The sequence below is a fragment of the Phacochoerus africanus genome, chromosome 3 (assembly GCF_016906955.1).
Source record: "Phacochoerus africanus isolate WHEZ1 chromosome 3, ROS_Pafr_v1, whole genome shotgun sequence".
NCBI lineage: Eukaryota > Metazoa > Chordata > Mammalia > Artiodactyla > Suidae > Phacochoerus > Phacochoerus africanus.
Genome location: NC_062546.1, coordinates 25,280,698 through 25,301,934, shown reverse-complemented (window position 1 = coordinate 25,301,934; position 21,237 = coordinate 25,280,698). Strand labels below are relative to the sequence as shown.

At 46.4% G+C, this 21,237-nt stretch overlaps 1 protein-coding gene across 2 annotated transcripts; it reads left to right on the top strand.

The window, feature by feature from the left end:
• Window positions 1–643: 643 nt before the first annotated feature.
• On the top strand, window positions 644–19,737 carry DYNLRB1 (dynein light chain roadblock-type 1). Of its 2 annotated transcripts, XM_047771275.1 has the most exons (6): window positions 663–742; window positions 7,567–7,622; window positions 11,182–11,257; window positions 16,620–16,773; window positions 16,984–17,151; window positions 19,361–19,737. In XM_047771275.1, the coding sequence occupies exons 4-6, from the start codon at window positions 16,632–16,634 to the stop codon at window positions 19,402–19,404; spliced, it is 354 nt and encodes a 117-aa protein (XP_047627231.1). In that variant the 5' UTR covers window positions 663–742; window positions 7,567–7,622; window positions 11,182–11,257; window positions 16,620–16,631; the 3' UTR covers window positions 19,405–19,737. The 2 variants fall into 2 exon arrangements, with proteins under 2 accessions (XP_047627232.1, XP_047627231.1); XM_047771276.1 differs by lacking the exons at window positions 7,567–7,622; window positions 16,620–16,773 and having other exon boundaries at window positions 644–742.
• Window positions 19,738–21,237: the final 1,500 nt, after the last annotated feature.

Here is a 21,237-nt window from a genome sequence, read left to right as displayed (position 1 = left end):
ACAGGAGATAGCGTGGGTGTAAGCCCAGTAACATAGCACAAGGTTCACTAAATGGCAGTTGTCTTAGCAAATTATTTCCTGCTAGAGAACCCAGAATTTTTTTGTGTGGAAAACTTAACATAGGGCTCTAGGAAGAAGGGTCCCCCTTTTAAAGGTGAGCAAATGAGGGACTACAGAAATTTGAAGTGGCTTCTCTAAGGCAACACAAGGGCGGCGCTGAGCTAGAGGTTCTAAGACTAAAAGACTCCCAGGTTAGCCCCGACCACTTTACCTCGGTGCCCGCATGGAATCCGAGGGAGTCGCTCACGAGGCCCTATGGATTCTTGGCTCCAGTTCGAATTTCGGACTTTTTAGCGCATTTTGGCTCGGAGCCTCGCCTTGCCTCAATTCGGGAGCAAAGTGGCTATCAGCAACACCCACTCCTTCAGAGTCTCTCCCCACCCTCCACCCAGGACCTCCAGAGCTAGCTCAGGCCTCGGTTAAGTGTTGAAAGCCTCTTCCAACAAAGCCAACTTGCATCTTTTCGGCATAGCTGGAGCTGGGAATTTTCCACAGCTGGATTGCTATTTTGCTGTTCGCGGACAGCACTGGGCCAATTCCCCAGGATCCGCCTACCCGCCTGCTGGCTCCTGATAGGCTACCGAGCCTGTCCGCTTTGACAGGGAGCTGTGCGCAGGCGCAGAGAGGCTCCGGGACTGGGCTGAAGGCCGGCGACGAGGAGCTACAGGATCGGTCCGAGATGGTGAGTATCTGCCGGGAGCTTGTGGCCAGCGGCCGGGAGGTGGCCAACCACGACCTCCCACCACCCTCAGCTCAGAGGTGCATCCTTCCGGGCGGCATCCGCGGGGCTGGGCGCGCCGGACCGAAGCAGTCTGGAGGGCGGAACCGGGGCGGCGCGGGCCTCCTGACTCGGACCGAGGGGGCCGAGGCGGGGCCACCGGATCCAGTGGTCCTTTGACCGGAAGTAGTTGCTCGTGTCACGGGGAAGGATTGACGGAGCTGGGCGCACGGGCCCCTGCATCCTAGCAACCTTGGCCTTGTTGAGCTATAACAACAATAGTGATTATATTTCCTAGAAACTTAATTCGTGCCAGGCACTGCTATACGCTTTACATACCCTGGCCTGCCTCCTCACCGTAACTCTGTGAAGTAGGTACGACCATTTTCCCTGTTTTACACACTCGGGATGTAAAACCCGGTGAAACTAAGTGCCCTGCCCCAGGAAATGACGGAGATGGACTTGAACCCTAGACACTTGACTGCTGCCTTTCTGTGTGATTCTTTCGAGCCGTTGAGAAATGGTGCATGAGTCAGAAACGAGCGGGATCCACCCTTGGGGTTCCTGCCTTGCTGACTGGAACTGTGGGCTCTTTATGCCTTTACAGGTTTGGTTTCTTGTGTTTTTAATCCTCCCAACTTGTAAAAAAAAAAAAACTTGGAAAGAGCTTTTGAACGTTAAACCATGTGAACGGTTTTAAAAAATCGTATTTAAGAATTTAAAGCCTAAAAGAAAAATTGAAAGGGAATAAGAAACAGTACCATACCTGGAGGTAACGACTTATAATTAGGCAGATTACTTGTGTTTTCGTCAGTTTTTGCTTTATATAGTTTAGCTGTATGTAGAATAGATACAGCTATTTATAGTTTATAGTTAGCTAGTTTATAGACTAGATGAGGTAACTTTATCATTCATATCACTTTTTAAACTGTAAAAGAAATTGACTTTTAGCAGATAATAATTGCACACAGTAAAAACAAAAAAGCATCTGAAAGGATCTAAGTGAAAATAAATCTTCCACCAAACCTTGATACCCAGCTTCAATCTCCTTTAGAAACATTAGTTCCTTTTATGTGTATACCAGCATGTATATATGTCCTGTCTTTTTCTTACACTAATAGTGGTTTCCTGCAACTTCTACCATGCTATTGTGTGCTTCTACTCATGAAAGCAAAATATATTTAGATGCACATTTCAACAAATTCAAGCAGTACCAAAGTTTGTAATGTAGAAAGTATATGTAGTTCCCACCTCACTCCTCTCTGGTAATGACAGTTGGGTGTGTTTCTTTCCATATTTATTAAGTGCATAAGCATATTTATATATAACCTGTTCATTACATGATATTGGAACATATTTATACATATTAAGTTTACTCTAGGCTATATGGGTAGATAATCTCATTCTGGAACTTACACTCTTCACTAAAAACTATCAGGTATTTTTCCATGTCATTATATACAAACGTACTTCATTCTTTTAAAGGAGTGTATTTATCTTCTACTGCAGTATATACATTGAGATGTATTATAGTATTTCACTCCAGACAATGCTACAGTGCTGTTTTTGTCCTTTTTTTTTGCTGTCATGCTAGTGTTTGTGTAGCGGTAAACAGAAGTGGTACTTCTGACAGGCACATTTTAAACATTTTGTAGAAACTGACAGATAGCTCTTTTGGATGGTGATATAAAAGTCATCCACATCCATAGGGAGTTCCCGTCGTGGTCCAGCGAGTTACGAACCTGACTAGTATTCATGAGGATGTGGATTCAATCCCTGGTCTCACTCAGTGGGTTAAGGATCCAGCGTTGCTGTGAGTGGTGGTGTAGGCTGGCATCTGCAGCTCCGATTCGACCTCTAGCCTGGGAATTTACACATTTAGTGTGCGGCCCTAAAAAGAAAAAAAAAAAAATCCATAATCACATCCAGTTTTATTCTACCACACAACTGTTTTCATCTTTGTATGCTATGTTCTCCTCATCTTTGTTTACATATGCATATTTTTTTCAAGATATACATTCTAGTTTTTTGTTTCTGTTTGTTTGAATGTCCAGAGACATATAACTTTGTTGCCACATCATCTTTGTATTGAATTATTTTTAATGATTACATGGTAGTCCATGAAATATTTGAACCATAATTTGCCAACCCATTTCCCTATTTGGGTTGCTCCTAATTCTTTGTTAATAAAGATAGCAGTTTAATGAATGTCTCTGTATGTGTAGAGTTTGTTTTCTTTTAAACAAATTTATTAGATGATTTTCTCAGGAGAAATTCTAAGGAAGAGAATCTCTGAGGCCGGGGGACCAACACTTGCAATAGTGTTGTCCTGTAGCTTTCTCAAAAGGTTGCATTGGAGTTCTAGTCATGACTCAGTGGAAACAATCTGACTAGTAACTATGAGGATGCAGGTTCAATCCCTTGTCTCGATCAGTGGGTCAAGGATCCAGCATTGCCGTAAGCTGTGGTGTAGGTCACAGATGTGGCTTGGATTCTACATTGGTGTGGCTGTGGCGTAGGCCAGTGGCTAGCAGCTCTGATTTGACCCCTAGGCTGGGAACTCCCATATGCCTCTGGTGCAGCCCTAAAAAGACAGAACAACAACCAGTTTTGCTGTAATACTGCCAGTGTTCAAAAGATATCTCAGCATTGCTATAATTTTCATGTTTATATGTACAGAGGGAGTTCCCCGTCGTGGCGCAGTGGTTAACGAATCCGACGAGGAACCATGAGGTCGCAGGTTCAGTCCCTGGCCTTGCTCAGTGGGTTAACCATCCGGTGTTGCCGTGAGCTGTGGTGTAGGTTGTAGATGCAGCTCGGATCCTGCATTGCTGTGACTGTGGTGTAGGCCGGTGGCTACGGCTCTGATTAGACCCCTAGCCTGGGAATCTCCATATGCCGCAGGAGTGGCCCAAGAAATAGCAAAAAGACAAAAAAAAAAAAAAAAATATATATATATATATATATACATACATACATACAGGGAACAATGAACATTTTTCTGTGTGTTTGAATTTCTTTTGGGTGTATTTTCTCCTAGTAGCCTTCTTGCCCTCTTAATTTTAGAGACTTAACTGTTTTTCTTAAGTATTCTGTGTGATATTTTGGAATTACCCCTTTTTTTTTGGCTATACCCACAGCATATTAAAGTTCACAGGCCAAGGACCAAACCCATGCCACAGAGGTAAACCAGAGCCACAGCAGTGACAATGCCAGATTCTTAACCTGCTGAGCCACCAGGGAACTCCTGGAATTATTCTTTTGTCTGTTTTATATATATATATATATATATATAAAATGGCCTTACCCACACAGCATGTGGAAGTTCCTGGGCTGGGTATTAAATCTGAGCCGCAGCTGAAACCTATACCACAGCTGTGGCAATGCCAGATGCTTTTGTTAAAATCAAACTTGAGCCATCACAGAAACAATGCCAGATCCTTAACCCACTGTACTACAGTGGGCACTCCTGTTATATTTGATGCACTTGTTTTTCTCTCCTTTTTTTTTTTTTTGGTCTTTTTGCTACTTCTTGGGCCGCTCCCGCGGCATATGGAGATTCCCAGGCTAGGGGTCCAATCAGAGCTGTAGCCACCGGCCTACGCCAGAGCCACAACAATGATGGATACGAGCGGCATCTGCAATCTACACCACAGCTCACGGCAACGCCGGATCGTTAACCCACTGAGCAAGGCCAGGGACCAAACCCGCAACCTCATGGTTCCTAGTCGGATTCGTTAACCACTGCGCCACGACTCCTTTTTTGTTTTCTAGAAGTTAAGACAAATTTTTTTTTTCTTTTTGGGCCACCCCGTGGTGTATGGAATTGCTGGGCCAGGAATCATATCTGAGCCGTGGTTATGATGTAAGCCGCGTCTGTGGCAACACTGGATCCTTAACCCACTGTGCTGGGCCAAGGATTGAACCCTCATCCCAGCACTCCCAAGACACCGCTGATCTGTCGTGCCACAGAGGGAACTCCTAGAAATTAAAATTTTTATATTCAGTAGTCGGATTGGACACTGTTCCTTTATGAAACATTTGCTTCGGATAATTATCCCTCCTATGCAAAACCAATAAATAATCATGAAATTTTATTTTTACTTGTTTTTTTAATCTGTCAGCAGCATGTACCTGGGAACTAGAGCACCCAGGAGTTTTGTCTTTTCTCTGATGCAGACACCCATGTTAATAGTAATAAAGACTCAAGAAGCTCCCTAATGGGAGTTCCCGTCGTGGCGCAGTGGTTAACGAATCCGACTAGGAACCATGAGGTTGCAGGTTCGGTCCCTGCCCTTGCTCAGTGGGTTAACGATCCGGCGTTGCCGTGAGCTGTGGTGTAGGTCGCAGACGCGGCTTGGATCCATCATTGTTGTGGCTCTGGCGTAGGCCGGTGGCTACAGCTCCGATTCAACCCCTAGCCTGGGAACCTCCATATGCCGTGGGAGCGGCCCAAGAAATAGCAACAACAACAACAAAAAGACAAGAGACAAAAAAAAAAAAAAAAAAAAGAAGCTCCCTAATGGCCTAACTGGTTAAGAATCCAACGTTGTTGCTACTGTGACTTCAGTCACTGCTGTGGCACAGGTTCAATACCTAGCCCAGGAACTTCTTTTTTTTGTTTGTTTTATTAGGGTCGCACCCATGGCATATGGAGGTTCCCAGGCTAGGGGTCAAATTGGAGCTGTAGCTGCCAGCCTACGCCACAGCAACATGGGATCTGAGCCGGGTCTGAGACCTACACCACAGCTCAAGGCAACACTGGATCCTTAACCCACTGAGCAAGGCCAGGGATCGAACCTGGATCCTCACAGGATACTAGTCAGGTTCATTAACTGCTGAGCCACGATGGGAACTCCTAGCCCAGGAACTTCTGCATGCTGTGGGTGCAGCCAAATTAAAAAAAAAAAGACGACGACGACTCAGGATGCTGAAGATACCAGTTGGGCTCTTTCTAGGAGTAGGATGGGAAGTTGGAGATAGGAGCTGACTCTGGGGGGCTCCATATCCCCTCAGATTTTTCTGGTACCAGTTAGCTAGCCCTGCAGGGATGACAGACTTCTTCTCCTGTCTGCAAATGTTCCTGTTGCTGCTTGTGGCTTTTTGGCATCATGTGTTTTCTTTCTTGACTCCTTCCTTTAGGGCTGAACTTGAAGTTTGTTTTAAGCAATTTCTCCTGAAAGCAGATGCTCTATGCCTTCTGGAGACCCTTCTAGGCCTTACGGCTCTCACTCACCTAGGCCTAGCCCTACCCTACTGGTTGGGTTCAGGTTGGACAAGCTACTCTCCATCCTTACAGGGAAAAAATTTTATTAAGTTGGACTACATTAAAAATTTTAAAATATAAAATAAAAATTTTAAACTTCTGATTATTGAAAAAAATACTAAGGTTAAATGAAAAACATGGAAGAATCGTGATTTATATGATGGGCAAAAGTCTAATATTTCTAACAAGAGATTTTGAAAATCAGTAAGATTTGTAGAAAAATCAAAAAGAGGAATGCAGACAATAAATTCCACTATCTTCACTAAGTCTTTTTTTTTTTTCTTTTTTCTTTTTCTTTCTTTTCTTTTTATGGCCACACCTGTGGTATATGGAAGTTCCCAAGCTAGGGGTCGAATCAGAGCTGCAGCTGAGTCCTATGCCACAGTCACAGCAACACCAGGTCTGAGCTGCATCTGTGACCTACATGGCCTCTTGCAGCAGCACCAGATCCTCAACCCACCAAGTGTAGCCAGGGATCAAACCTGTATCCTCACAGAGACTCGTTGGGTTCTTAAGCCACTGAGCCACAATGGGAACTACAATAAGCCTTTTTTTTCTGACCAACCTCACTGATAATTCTTAAAAATTATTGAAAAGTTGGCTTTCTATTATTTGGGGTTTGCCTATTGTTTGTTTGTTTTTGTTTTCTGTCCTGCCTGGGGCTTATGGAAGTTCCTGGGCCAGGGATTGAACCTCTACCACAGCAGTGACTTGAGCCACAGTAGTGACAATGCTGGATCCTTAACCCCCTGAGCCACCAGAGAATTCCAGGGTTTTGCCTATTAGATTGGCAAAAAACCAAAAAACTTGGAAGTACTGATTATCTCTGTTCCTCGAACATACCAGACTCCTTCCCACTTCCCACTTTGCTTTCATCCCATTGCCCAGAGTGCTTTATTTTCCCTTTATTTAATTCTTGGTTTAAAGATGATATCCTGACCACACTAGCCAAAGTCGCATTCCCTTGTCCCCCCACCCCACCCTGTCCCTGTACAGCGAATCTTTGTCACTTATTTCTGAAGGTTTCTTGCACCAAAATGTGAGCTCTCTGAGGACAAGGAGCTCATCATTTGTGGTCAGTGGTATATTCAGCTCTTTTCTTGACCTGCTATGTGTGCTTGGGCAAAACTCTTCTGAACTTCGGTTCCTTGTTGTAAAACGGATATCATACTAACCATGGAAAATTCAGATGGTCATGTATCTGAAAACATTGATCCTATATCTGACCTGAAGAAGGTACTGAGTAGATCAGTGTATCCTTGTATGTTCTCCCGTTCTTGGTAAGTGTGTGTTGACTTTTTAAGAAGCCAGATCTCAGTGGTTTGTTCTTATTAAATTTAGGATCAGCTAAACCCTAGCTGACTTTTACCCTGGAAGGTAAGACCATGTCCCCCCTCTACTTAAAAAGGTTAATTTTTGTAAAACATTATTGTAGGAATGCTTTTTATTTGCTTCTTAAGTATTTATTGAGCCTATACTCTACCGGGTACTGGGATCATAAAGACTAGTTTCCTGTTCCCAGGGTGCTTTGGGTCTGGAGGAAGAGACAGATGCAAAACGCAGTTATACTCCACTGTGGTAAGTGCTCTGGAGTCAGGGAGCCATGGGTACCTAGAAGAGGGGCAGGTGTCGGAGAAGCCTCCCACAGGAGGCTCATAAGCTGAGTCTAAAGAGTTGGGAGTTAGTTTCATGAAGTAGTGAGTGAGGGAGAGGTTTCTTCTTTCAGAGGGAGCAGCGCATGCCAGGGCCCAGGCTCAGGCTGGCTGTGCTTGCCCCCTGCAGTCCATTATCCATACAGCAGCCAAAGCCATCCTTTCAAAACGCCCTCAAAACCTGCTAGTGGCTCCCCACACTACCACCATTAAAGTCATTACTGTGGTTTCTGAGGCCCCCTGAAATCGCATCTGATCCTAGCTAGCTATCTATCTCTCTTATCTGGCTGCCTGCCACTCACTGCATTTCAGCCACACTGGCACCTTTGCTTTTCCTGAACACACCACTTCTCCGCTCAGGGCTCTAGCACTTGCTCTTCATGCTGCCTGAAACACTCTTCCTAGAAATCCACATGGTTAAGCTCCCTCTTTTTCAGATCGCTACTCAACTATCACCTGAGCTAGGCTTTTTCTGACCACCTTATTTAAGATTGCCATCATGGAGTTCCTGTCATGGATCAGCAGGTTAAGAACCTGACTAGTATCCATGAAGGTGCAGATTTGATCGCTGGCCTCGCTCAGTGGGTAAGGATCCAGCATTGCCACAAGCTGCAGTGTAGTTTGCAGACGTGGCTCAGATCTGGCATTGTTATGGCTGGGAAGTAGGCTGGAAGCTGTAGCTCTCATTTGACCCCTAGCCTGGGAACTTCCACATGCTGCAGGTGCAGCCCTAAAAAGCAGAAAATAAAAAATAAAATAAAATTGCTATCAGCCCCTGCATTCCAGATCCCCCATCCCTACTGTATCTGACATTTGTATCTTACTTATGTTTTTATTAATGTCTGACTACACTGTCTACCAACGTTGACTTCCTGAGGGAGGGATTTCTGTTACAGTCTGTTTAATACAGCACCCCTAGCTCTTAAACAATGTCTGGCACATAGAAGGTACCCATATTGAATGAATAGCCATCTTATGAAATTTCATTTTTCTCGTTTTGGGCCCACTTTAAGACCTCCAGGGGATATTTTGAACTTCAGTTCTGACATCTTTGGATGGTTCCTCTTCTCCAGTTTGATTGCAGATTGATTGAGCTTGTTCTATTCTTACGTTGTTCTTATTCTTACGTTGAACTTATCAGAGCCCTGTAGTCCTCAAATCAGAGATCTCTGATCTCTTGATACACAGAGAGATGAGTTAAAAAATGGGTTTGTTTGTTGTTTGTTTTTCTCCACTCACAAGATGCAGAAGTTCCTAGGCCAGGGATTGAACCTGTGCCACAGCAGCAAGCCGAGCCACTACAGTGACAAAACTGGATCCCTGTGTCTCAAAGGAACTTCTAAAAAATGCTTTTAAATAGAAACAATATAATGGAATAAAAGAGACTCTTTTCTTAAAAAAGAATATAGGAGTTCCTGGGGTGGCTCATCAGAAACGAATCTGAGTAGCATACATGAGGACGCGGGTTTGATCCCTGGCCTCAGCTCAGTGGGTTAAGGATCCAGTGTTGCTGTGAGTTGTGGTGTTGGTCGTAGATGCGGCTCAGATCCCGAGTTGCTGTGGCTGTGGTGTAGGCCGGCGTCTACAGCTCCGATTCGACCCCTAGCCTGGGAACCTCCATATGCCATGGGTGTGGCTCTAAAGAGACAAAGAATGAAAAATAAGTAAAACCTTATCTAGAGTTCCCTGCTCTCAGTGTGGCTTTTTATTTTTTTCATAATCCTTCTAGCCCTCTTGTTGTTTTCATATGGTTGCAGTCACCAAGCACTTTTTGCAGTGGTATAAGTATTCTGATCACCGTTGTTAATATGTGTATTATATTCCTGTGAATGGACATTCCATAATTTACTTGGCCTTTTCCCTAATTATTGGGCATTTCTGGCCCTTCCTGCTTTTTGTTAGCACAGATACCACTGCAGCAAATACCTTGCTGTGTTCTTTTAGTCCTTCTGGATTATTTCCTGAGGGTAAATTTCTAGGAGGGTTACCAGGTCAGACTGAGTACTGTGTAGTCTTGACCACTATAGTCCTTTACGTCTCCTCTCCAGAGCAGTGTATGGTAGGAACTCGGTGAATGTGCTGGACCACTTGTGATCTCATACATGCGTGGCCCACTGTGTGGTACTGTCACATGCACATGTCTAGCTCTGCCCTTTTACCAAGGCTCTGGATTATAGAGCCATCAGGCTTTTTGCCGTTTTGTAGGAGGAAATTATTTGCCCTTCCTTCCAGCATTTGAGAGTGTTGGTACATCATTGGGGAGTGGGTGGCTGTGACTGGATTGTCAGGCTTCTGCCTACTAGAAAACAGTCCTTCTTTGTGCTGTCTCCATCCTCTGTTTAGAGGCTCCTCCCCCTGGGCCAACTCATTAGCCCCGGAGGGTAGAGAACCACTCTTGGTGAACAGAGCCTCTATTTCCAACACAGTATGACTCTCAGCCTTTGAGGAGCTTCTGACTGGATTCTAAATGGGTCTGGAAAGGCCCTCCTCAGAGCACACACATGTTAAGCCAGTTTCCATCCACAGGAAGAGTTAGGCCTAGTTCAGTTAAGCAGCTGTTTATTGAGCCCCTACTCTTCAGTCAGATGGTACTTACTGCATCCTCAGAGTGCCACAGTCAAGAGTTCAGGGAGTCAGAAGCAGGCAAAGACATCAATAAAGGCTTCCTGGAGGAGGTGATATCTTAGATGCTCTAGGAGAATTTGTTGGATTTCAGCAGAGAAGAGGCCTTGTTTGGGTAAAAAGATGTGGAGACAGAGGTTTGGACATGCAGGTGGAGAGTGCAGGGGAGGGTAAAGAGATGGGAGCAATAATAGAGCAGTAATAATAAGGCCTCGCATGGCAGGGGGAGGACCCAAAGTCTGATTGTCCATTCTGTTTACAGATTCCGTGTGCTAGACCATCCCACCTTGACTAGCTCCTGGAGAATCCGGACTAATGAGTCCCTTCTCCAGCTTTTCCTCTGGCTGTGTGCGTTGCGTCACAGCATCTCAGACACCAGATCATTAAGTCCCTGAGTCTATCCTCATGGGATCATTTTGCTTCCTTTGGAATGTTTTCAGTTGTGCTGTTTGGGCCACAAGTGACAATATGTCTCCTTCCTGTTGGATACCCCTCTTTTTTTTTTTTTTAAAGTCATCAGAGTCCTCTGGTTTGTCCCCCAGCTGTGCCAAATATATGAGTCATGGATGTGTCTATACTCCTGGGGATGGTATTTGATCTCTGCTTCCAAATAGCTGAGGGAGAAGGAGTAATCGTCCCTGGTAGGAAAAGGGCCAGGAGCAGCCCCACCCCACCCCATACTGGAGTATGGTAGCTTAGATGCTGCTGGTGGCCTAGAGACCATTCCAAATGCTGGGGAGGTGCCACGTGCCTAGGTGTTACTTGTTTGTTGTTGGAACGTGTGATTCATCTGCCAGGGGTTTGAAGGGAGTTGATTCAGTCTTCTTGACCCCTCCTAACCTTGACCTTGTTCTCTCTGGCAGGCGGAGGTGGAGGAGACACTGAAGCGACTTCAGAGCCAGAAAGGCGTGCAGGGTATCATCGTGGTGAACACAGAAGGTACCCCCTCCTTCCAGCTGTGACCTGAGTGCACACAGGCCCCCGGAAAACAGCCCAGCACAACATAACACTTGTTCTTTACTAAGCCTCTTCATGTACCTGGTCTATTTTTCATCCTTTTTTAAAAACACCTCTAGGAGTTCCTGTTGTGGCTCATCGATTAACGAACCCAAGTAGCATCCATGAGGACATGGGTTTGATCCCTAGCCCCTCTCAGTAGGTTAAGGATCCGGTGTTGCCATGAGCTGTGGTGTAGGTCACAGGCGGGGCTTGGATCTGACGTTGCTGTGGCTGTGGTATAGGCCGGCAGCTACAGCTCCAATTGGACCCCTGGCCTGGGAAACTTCATATGTTGTGGGTGCAACCCTAAAAAGACAAAAACAAAAACAAAAAACCTCTGGTGTGCCAGCATTATTATTGGAATTCTAAATTTTAAAAAAAGGAAAAATTCACTCTATCCTACTGCCCTGACACATACTTTTCAGTATGCCATGCTTTTTAGCCCTTGTTTGGGTTCATTTTCTATTGGTCATAGTGGCAGGTGTTACCCTTTTGCATATGTTTATTCGTGAGTATTTGTTTGTTTGCTCCATGGTTGTTTTTTTTTTTTGCTCCATGGTTAACATAAGCAAAATTTTAACTGCCAGTACAGTGTTTGTTGATCATCCCACATTTATGTTGGGTTTTGTTTTTTTGTGGTTTTTTTTTGGCTAGATAATACTCACGTCAGCTTCTTTGGGCCTGTAGTTTTCACTCCTCTTCTGGGATGTTATTTCAACAGCTGGAAGAGCACAGATACTAATTTTCCCAAACTGTGGTAGACATGGTGAAAACGGGGACTGACATGATCACACACCTGTTCTGTGCTGGGCCACTGGCTGGTACTTTACCAACATGTTATTTCATTTATTCCTTCAAGCAGCTCTGTGGGCTCCATTTTGCCATGGAGAAAAGTGAGTCTAGAAATTTAGTTGATTTACCTACCGTTATAGAGCCACGATTTCATCCCACATCTGTCTGAGCGCACTTGTGCTCTCACACTGTGCTGTGAAGGACCAGAGAGTAGCTTCTGGATGATGTCTCAGGCCACGTCCAGGACCACCCAGCTGGGCTCTCCCAGGTCTCTAGCCCAGTTCATTCAGTCAGCTCTGGTTTTGTTCAGGGCTGCTTGAGCACCTCTGTGTGTATGCATTGTCATTTTAGCCCTTGTTTAGGAAAGGCAGAAATCTCAACAGGGTCTACATAAATAGGACAGAGCACAAGTCACCCAGGGTGACAAATTGGAGGTGGCGTGTCCTCAGAATGTTGTTTTCCAAGTCATCAAACCCTGGCCAGCCAGAGTGCTCTCCACCTTTGTCAGAGTCTAATTAAACCCTGTGGTCATGGCCTTCAAAGGAGGCAACAGGTTGAGGAGCCTAGAGGACACCAGGGGAGGCAGCTCAGGTCTGCCACTGATCAGCTGGGTGGCCTGGGCTTCCCCTTCCCCTCTTCAGACCTAAGCTGCCCCAAATGGAGTGCTTGGTCCTTGCTTCTAGGAGCTTCTTGCTCCAAGACCCAAAAGACCCAAGAGTCAAAAAGAAACTCTCCTCTGGGACTAGACTTTTTTTTTTTTTTTTTTTTTCGGTCTTTTTTTTAGAGCTGCACTCATGGCATATGGAGGTTCCCAAGCTAGGGGTTGAATCAGAGCTGTAGCTGCCAGCCTACACCACAGCCACAGCAACTCAGGATCCAAGCCTCGTCTAAGACCTACACCTGCAAAAGTTGAGCCTTTTCATTGGGAAAATATAGCCCCAGCTGCTTACCTTTTGGATACTAATGTGGCAGTCCTGCACAGTGGCTAAGAATGTAGAATGTGGAACCAGACTGCCTAGGTCTGAATCCTGACTCTACTTATGTATCAACTGTATGATCTTAGACAAGTCATTTAAGCATTCCCTTCCAGTTTTCTGATCTGTAAAATGTGGGCAGTCATACTATTTCCTCTAAGGGAAGCTTTTAGAATAGTGCCTTATTATAGTAAATGCCACATGAATAGTAAAATTATTGTGTGTTTACTTATTTGTAATTCGTGCTCCATTTACAGAGCTCCCACTTTAGTGTCTTATTTACATTTCACACAGTGACCCTGCAAACAGGGAGATTTGCCCATTTTTCAGATGAGAAACCAGAAATTGAGAGCAGGGAGGTGACCTGTCCCAATCAGCCAGCCATAGGTGGATGGGGTCAGAATTCACTATTCTATAGGGCTTTTAAACCCTTTGAAGCTTCCATTAAAGATCAGAGGGAGTTGCCATTGTGGCACAGTGGAAACCAATCTGACTAGTATCCCTGAGGATGCAAGTTCGATCCCTGGTCTTGCTCAGTGGGTTAAGGATCTGGCGTTGCTGTGAGCAGTGGTGGTGTAGGTTGCAGACGTGGCTCGGATCTGATGTTGCTGTGGCTGTGGTGTAGGCTGGTAGCTGTAACTCCGATTTGACCCCTAGCCTGGAAACCTCCATATGCTGTGAGCACAGCCCTAAGAAAAGCAAATAATAAAAAAAAAAGACTCAGGAGTTCCCGTCGTGGCGCAGTGGTGAACGAATCCGACTAGGAACCATGAGGTTGCGGGTTCGGTCCCTGCCCTTGCTCAGTGGGTTAACGATCCAGTGTTGCCATGAGCTGTGGTGTAGGTTGCAGACGCGGCTTGGATCCCGTGTTGCTGTGGCTCTGGCGTAGGCCGGTGGCTACAGCTCCGATTGGACCCCTAGCCTGGGAATCTCCATATGCCGCGGGAGCGGCCCAAGAAATAGCAAAAAGACCAAAAAAAAAAAAAAAAGACTCAAATGTAAACTCCCTAAAGCAGGGATTTGTCTCTTGTGTTCACTCCTGTATCCCCAACACTTGGAACAATGCTGACACAAAGTTGGTGCTTAATAAATATATGTTAAATTTTGTTAATGTTTTTTGTTGATTGATAGAGGCAGGTTTGGTGAGAGGACCTGGCTGTACAACCTGACAGACCTGAGCCCCAGATTAGAAATCTCGCCTTTGGGAGATCCTGCTGTGGCGAAGTGGGTTAAGGATCCAGCGTTTTCTCTGCAGCAGCCAGTCCCTGGCCTGGCATAGTGGGTTAAGGATCTGGCTTAGGTTGAACTGCAGCTCAGATTCAATCCCTGGTCCAGGAACTTCCATATGCTGTGAGTGTGGCCAAAAACAAAAATGAAATCGTGCCTTCGAGGTGACCAGCTACTTCTGTGGGCTATTTGGTCCCCATTTGTGAAGGCAGAGGCTTGGCGTTGGCAGCCCAGTCATTAGGGTATATTTGAGACATTCCCCACCTCTGGCATCCTGGGAATCTGGAATTGATCTCTTGTCCTTGTTTGAAATTATCCCAGTTTTGTCCCTGCCCCCACCCTCACCCTGCCCCCCCCTGTGTTTTCTTTTGTTTTAAAGTGAGCCGACAAGAGGTTAGTTTCTTGTCTTCTTTACACATCCTCTCACTTGGTAGAAATGGTTTCAAACTCACAGTATTTGAACTACTGAAATAATACCTTCTGTTTACTCATTTATCGACAGCCATAAAATGTCTTTTCTAAAGATACTGCTGAGCAAGTCAGACCTGGTTCTGGTCTCAGGGGCCTTATAGTCTCTTAGGGGACAAACACAATGATCACTTCCCTAAAGCTGTGATACCAAACTTGAGTAACTGCTCTGAAGGAAGATTGCCTGGTGCTGGGACTGTAGAATGGGGGACCTGACCACATCTGGAGGCGGATGGAGACATCAGGGACAGTGGGAGTCATGAGAAGAGGGGAGGAAAGGAACATTCCAGGCAGAGGGACTTTGTGGTGTGTAGAAAGAGGGCGAGAGGTTTGGCCACCCAAACTTCGCCAGGTCTCGAAACTGGCCCCTCAGGTCGCCCAGGGGATGGCGTTTATTGTGTGGGTGGTGCTGATAACAGATCACTTACTACATGCAGATTCCTGTGAAACATTCTCAGAGGAATCGAGCCATATTTAATTCTCACACCTGGACTCTGAAGCCCAAGCATTATTTTAGCAATGAGGAAATGGAGGCTCAGAGGGGTTAAGTCACTTGTCTAAGGCCACATAGCCATGAAGGAACAGAGCTGGGGTATAAGCACCGGTCATCAGATGTCAGAGCTCCTGCTCAGCCATCTCCCCGGCTGCCCACACTGCCATCCTTAGAAGGTTCCGCTCTTGAATGCGGCCTCATGAGGTCCCGCTGTGTATATTACTGCCATCTAGGACCCAGCAGCCCTGGTCATCCTGTCCCTTCAAGGCAAGTGATCACTACAACCTGTTCTCATAGCTCCACTTAGCTCAGGACAGCCTCTCTGACTCAGCTGCTTCTCTTACTACTGTGCCCTCTTCTGCCCATCCTTGTGTTCCTGTGCCCTACAAGGTCAGTTTCTTGCCACCCATGGGTAGGCCTGAGGGTGACCGTCTTTGGCTGAGACCCTCAGCTGGTCAGTTATGGGCCGGATCAATAGGTTCCTGGGACCCAAATCCAGCCACTTATGTGTTGGGAACAACTTGTCCCACATTCATCACAAGAACCTGTCAGCTATGGGCACTGCTGACATGTTATGGTAATTCTTAGGCACCTGGTGGCCTGAGGTGGCTCAAGCTGAGCCCATTCCTCACCTCCATGACAGTGGGCACCGTCCATTGAAGTAGGTCCATTTAACAATTCATTGTGAGGAAGCAGTCCTTAAAACACAAAAGGCTTGCCGTAGGATGTTGCTCACTGCACGATACCTTTTTTTTTTTTTTTTTTTGTCTTTAGGGCCGCACCCACGGCATATGGAGGTTCCCAGGCTAAGGGTCTAATCAGAGCTGCAGCTGCCAGCCTACACCAGAGCCTGGGCAATGCAGCATCCGAGCCAGGTCTGCGACCTACACCACAGTTCATGGCAGCACCAGATCCTTAACCTACTGGGTGAGGCCAGAGATTGAACCTGCATCCTCATGGAGGTTAGTCAGATTCATTTCCACTGAGCTGTGATGGGAACTCCTGCATGATAATTAAGTTAAAAAGTCCAGCCTAAGTACCCACAACAGGGGAATGATTAACCCTGTGGAATGGCCACTTGTGGGCTCTTCGAAAGCAGTAGCAGTGCTGTTTTCAAGGGTGGATTAAGGGAGAGAAACTTTAAAGTGGGGGCACAATCGTGTGTACACACACGTTTATAATTGGGCCCTAAGCCTCCTTGGTGGGAACTAGAGCAAAATGCTAGCAGTGGTTCTGTCTTGACACAGGCTGACCTTTTTTCTACACTTTTCAGTATTTACTTGTAGGAGCTGTTCTCCTTGTTCATGTCCTAAGTGTTATGAATGACAGTCTCTCCTTCCATTGCTAGAAGCCAGTCAGTATGGTGCAGCCCTGTGAATGGAGCCCCGCCATGGAGTCAACAGGCCTGCATTTTAATCCTGGCCCTACTGCTTATCTTTATCTGCTATGCGACTGTAGACAGGCCGCTTCCCCACTCAGAGTTTCTGTTGCCTCATTGGCAGGTAAAGATGGTGAGGCCCTCAGAGGAGCTCTGGGAACTAGTGCTGACACACTCAAAGCACCCAACACTAGGCCTTCAGTAAATAGTGGCATCAGTTATGAACTGCCAGTCTAGACTATGAACTGCCAGTCTAGAATTAGGGGCGTGGGCTGGCACCTGGGCAGAAAGGAGCTCCAGTGTTCTGCTCAGTCCCTTTCTGCTCTCCCCTCAGGCATTCCCATCAAGAGCACCATGGACAATCCCACCACCACACAGTATGCCAACCTCATGCACAGCTTCATCTTGAAGGCCCGGAGCACCGTGCGTGAAATTGACCCCCAGAATGACCTCACCTTCCTTCGAATTCGCTCCAAGAAAAATGAAATTATGGTTGCACCAGGTAAGCGGTCTTCCTTATCCGACTTAGGAGCAGACCCTCACGGTGCATGCTCTGAACATATCAGGAAGCTGAGCACATGGGCCTCTCCATGGGTCTGAGGAGTTGAAGGTACAGCTGTTATTGCCTCACTGTCTGATCTGTCTCCAGCTGGCAGCCCAACAAATTACGCATTTATGGTGATTCTGGGCCAGACTCTGTCCTGGGTGCTAAGCCACAGAGGGGAATTGTGATCTCATGGTGGACAAATTATGTGGTCTCCATGGACGGTGTCTCTTGGCTTAAAGCTTCCAAGAATGTCTGCTCTGGAGTTCCTATCATGGCTCCGTGGTTAACAAATCTGACTAGGAACCATGGGGTTGCAGGTTCGATCCCTGGCCTTGCTCAGTGGGTTAAGGATCCGGCATTGCTGTGAGCTGTGGTGTAGTCACAGACACGGCTCAGATCCCACGTTGCTGTGGCTCTGGTGTAGGCCGGCGGCTACAGCTCCGATTGGATCCCTAGCCTGGGAACCTCCATATGCTGCGGGAGCAACCCAAGAAATGGTAAAAAGACACACACGCACACACGCAAAAAATGTCTGCTCTGGAGCAGCCGAGTTAACACGGTGTTATCAAGCTTTAACACACTGCTTCCCACAAAGTACTGGGAGTGTTGTTGAACGTAGAACTTGATTATTTGTAAGAGACGGTATTGCTGATTCTAAATGTTTTTATCAGTTTTATTGGTGGCTTGTTATTTCTATTTGTCTTTTTTTTTTTTTTGTATTTTTGTCTTTCTAGGGCCACTCTTGCAGTATATGGAGGTTCCCAGGCTAGGGATCCAATCGGAACTGCAACCACAGCCACAGCAATGTAGGGTCCGAGCTGCTTCTCCGACCTATACCACAGCTCACAGCAATGCCAGATCCTTAACTCCCTGAGCGGGGCCAGGGTTCGAACCTGTGTCCTCATGGATGCTAGTCGGGTTCGTAACCACTGAGCCACAATCGAAACTCCATATTATTTCTATTTTTATTAGTGATTTTTAACTTATGCATATTCCTTAACCGTAAAACTCAGTCATATAATATCTGCTTCTTCCCAGATGTTCATCATCATGCGAAGAAGCTTTAGGCTTGAATCTGAACAGGCACAAAGCAGGCATGGCCAGGGTCCTGCCATTTCTCTTCCATTCAGCAGAGGGCAGACCAGAGGCATTCAGCATCTGGGTCAAACCCACCTACCCTACCTGGCATATTTGCCTTGGCTTGGGCAAGTCATTTAATTCTCTGAGCCTTAGTGTTCTCATTAGTAAAAATGAGAAAACACTGGTCCCTGCCTCAGAGTGATTCAAAGATTCATTGAGGTGCTGTATGAGAAGTGATTCACCTAGGGGTCTGCTCGTGGAGACCTTGGTCAGTGTTTGCAGTTTGATCATTAAGTGGGTAAAGTTGAAACACCCGCTTCTCCCATATCCTCTTCTGTCAAATGAGAGGCACTTGGGCTCACCCCTGAGGACCTGGACTTTCTGTGATTTCATGATGGACATTCCTTCTGAGTGGGCTGGATCCCCAGAGCTGGAATTCAGTTAGCTTTGACCCCCTATGACCTGGTGCCTTTGAAATTTTCTAGTCCAGAGGCTCTGGAAGACCAGCAGCTTGTGACACAGCTGACATTATCCAAGACCAGTGGGGTTGAGGTTAGAATTCCATCTTTGATACCAACAACCTCGGTAACCTTAAACTGACAGTTCTCCCCGAACCTGCAGCATCAGCATCGCCTGTGAACTGTTAAAAAATGCAAATTCTCAGGCTCCCTCCAGAGACACTGAGTCGGAAGCCTGGGGTGGGAGCAGCACTGTTGTTTTAAACAGCCCTCCAAGTAATTTCTACATCCTCTAGGTTGAGAACCATTCTTGTAGGCAGTTCATTTAAACTCTGAACCTGAGTTTCCCTACCCAAAAACCAGGAAATCCCATCTCCTGTTACTGGGAGGATTAGAAAAGACAGGTGCTGCAGACCCGCTTTCCAGCAGCCGCAGGGCAGAAGCCCCCACAGGAAATTTCCAAGTTCATCTCCTGTTTCCCCAGCAAATAGAAGTAGCCTGAGCATTGGTGCTTTTATCCCTCCCCCCAACCTCTCATTTTATAGTTGGTGATTTAATGATTTGCTTGCTTTGTAGTGTGTTTTTCTCCCATTCTAAATTTAGTGATTTTTTTTTCTTTTTTGCAGATAAAGACTATTTCCTGATTGTGATACAGAATCCAACCGAATAAGCCACTCTCTTGGCTCCCTGTGTCATTTCTTAATTTAATGCCCCTCAAGAAGAAGAGCGTGAATCATGTCAGCTGACTGGCACGTGGAAGTCACTTTAGTGCCCTCTTAGACCCTACCAGTGACGGGTGGACTGTGGCTCCACCCACCCCACTAAAGCCATCCCTCTGTTAGCCAGTCACCTGATCTTCCGGCAGAGCCCGCATTCCTCTCGTCCAAGTTTCGGAGCAAGAGCTCGTGAGAAGTCCACACCCTGTTTCCCTCTGAATTTGAGTTCACTGTGTCGCCCTTGGAAGAGGCTGTTTTTCTTTAACTAAAAATAACCAAAACACTTACCCTGCTGTGTGTCTTTAAACACTAGTTCTCAGGCCTCACTTCCTGTGTAGTCACATGGTCTGAAGGTGAAGCCCAATGCCACCCGCAGCCCAGTGGTGGATGGTGCTCCTTATTGTACCTGTGGCCACACTTACTGGGTTTGAATCTGGTTTATAACTGGTGTCCTGGTTTCTGGGCCTCTTGTCCCTAGCTATCTCTTCTGTCATTTCCCACTTCCACCAATGTTTTGGGTTTTTTTTTTTTTGTCTTTCTGCTATTTCTTGGGCCGCTCCTGCGGCATATGGAGGTTCCCAGGCTAGGGGTCGAATCGGAGCTGTAGCTGCCAGCCTACACCAGAGCCACAGCAACGCAGGATCCGAGCCGCGTCTGCGACCTACACCACAGCTCACGGCAACGCCGGATCGTTAACCCACTGAGCAAGGGCAGAGACCGAACCCGCAACCTCATGGTTCCTAGTCGGATTCGTTAACCACTGCGCCACGACAGGAACTCCCTGGGTTTTTTTTTATTTTAGGGCTACACCTGTAGCATATGGAGGTTCCCAGGCTAGGGGTCCAATTGGAGCTACAGCTGCCCACCTATACCACAGCCACGCTGCATCCTTAACCCACTTACCAAGGCCAGGGATGGAACCCACAACCTCATGGTTCCTAGTTGGATTTGTTTCCACTGCACCACAATGGGAACTCCCCCGCCAATGTTTCGAAAGATTGTTTTTAACTGCACTTCACTGGGGAAAGGAAATGAGGGACACTGGTTGAGTACCAGGTGTGGCTCCTACCATCTTCGAAGTACCCCGCAGACGGCTATTTAAAGGCCTGTTAAGGAAGCGGAAATAAGGTTCTCAAGGTTGATTTGCCAGAGGTCACACAGGCAGAAGCGTCGGTCTCTGCTCTTTCCACACGGCCTTCCCCAGAAACCCCAGATGGTCACCTGAGTGGGCGCCTCCTGGGTAAGCGTACCCCTCCCTTAGACACGAGTCATGGGGGTGGGGTGGGCGTGGGAGCAGCGAGGAAGGCGGGGTGCGCCTGCCTCTCATGAGGCTGTAGGCCGCTCACCATCCAGAAGCACGCTGGGATTTTTTCCCCCTGCAGAAACCACATGTATTTATTTATTTTTTATTAGGTTTTCTTTTTGTCTTTTGTTTCTTGTTACAGAAGGAAAAAAGTTAAAACTGTAGTGCAAGCCTGGAAACTCCCCTTCCTTGTCTTCCTCCCTTCCCCAGCATTGAGTTCCATCTGCAGTGTGAGTTCTTCCATTCAACAAAAACACTTTCTTAAATTGCCCAGTGAAGTTCTCCTCAGCAGGACCTGGGGAGTAAAGCATGACCTTTGGGAGCCAAGAGGTATAGTTTATAAGGGCTCAGCAGAATTTTTTCAAAATCTATTTTTTTGAAAGACCACAGGAATTTTCCACTCCATAATCTATGTTTGTCTTTAACATAGAAATAATCCTTTCAAATAATTTCCCCCAAATCTTTGAGTAAAACTGATTCTCTG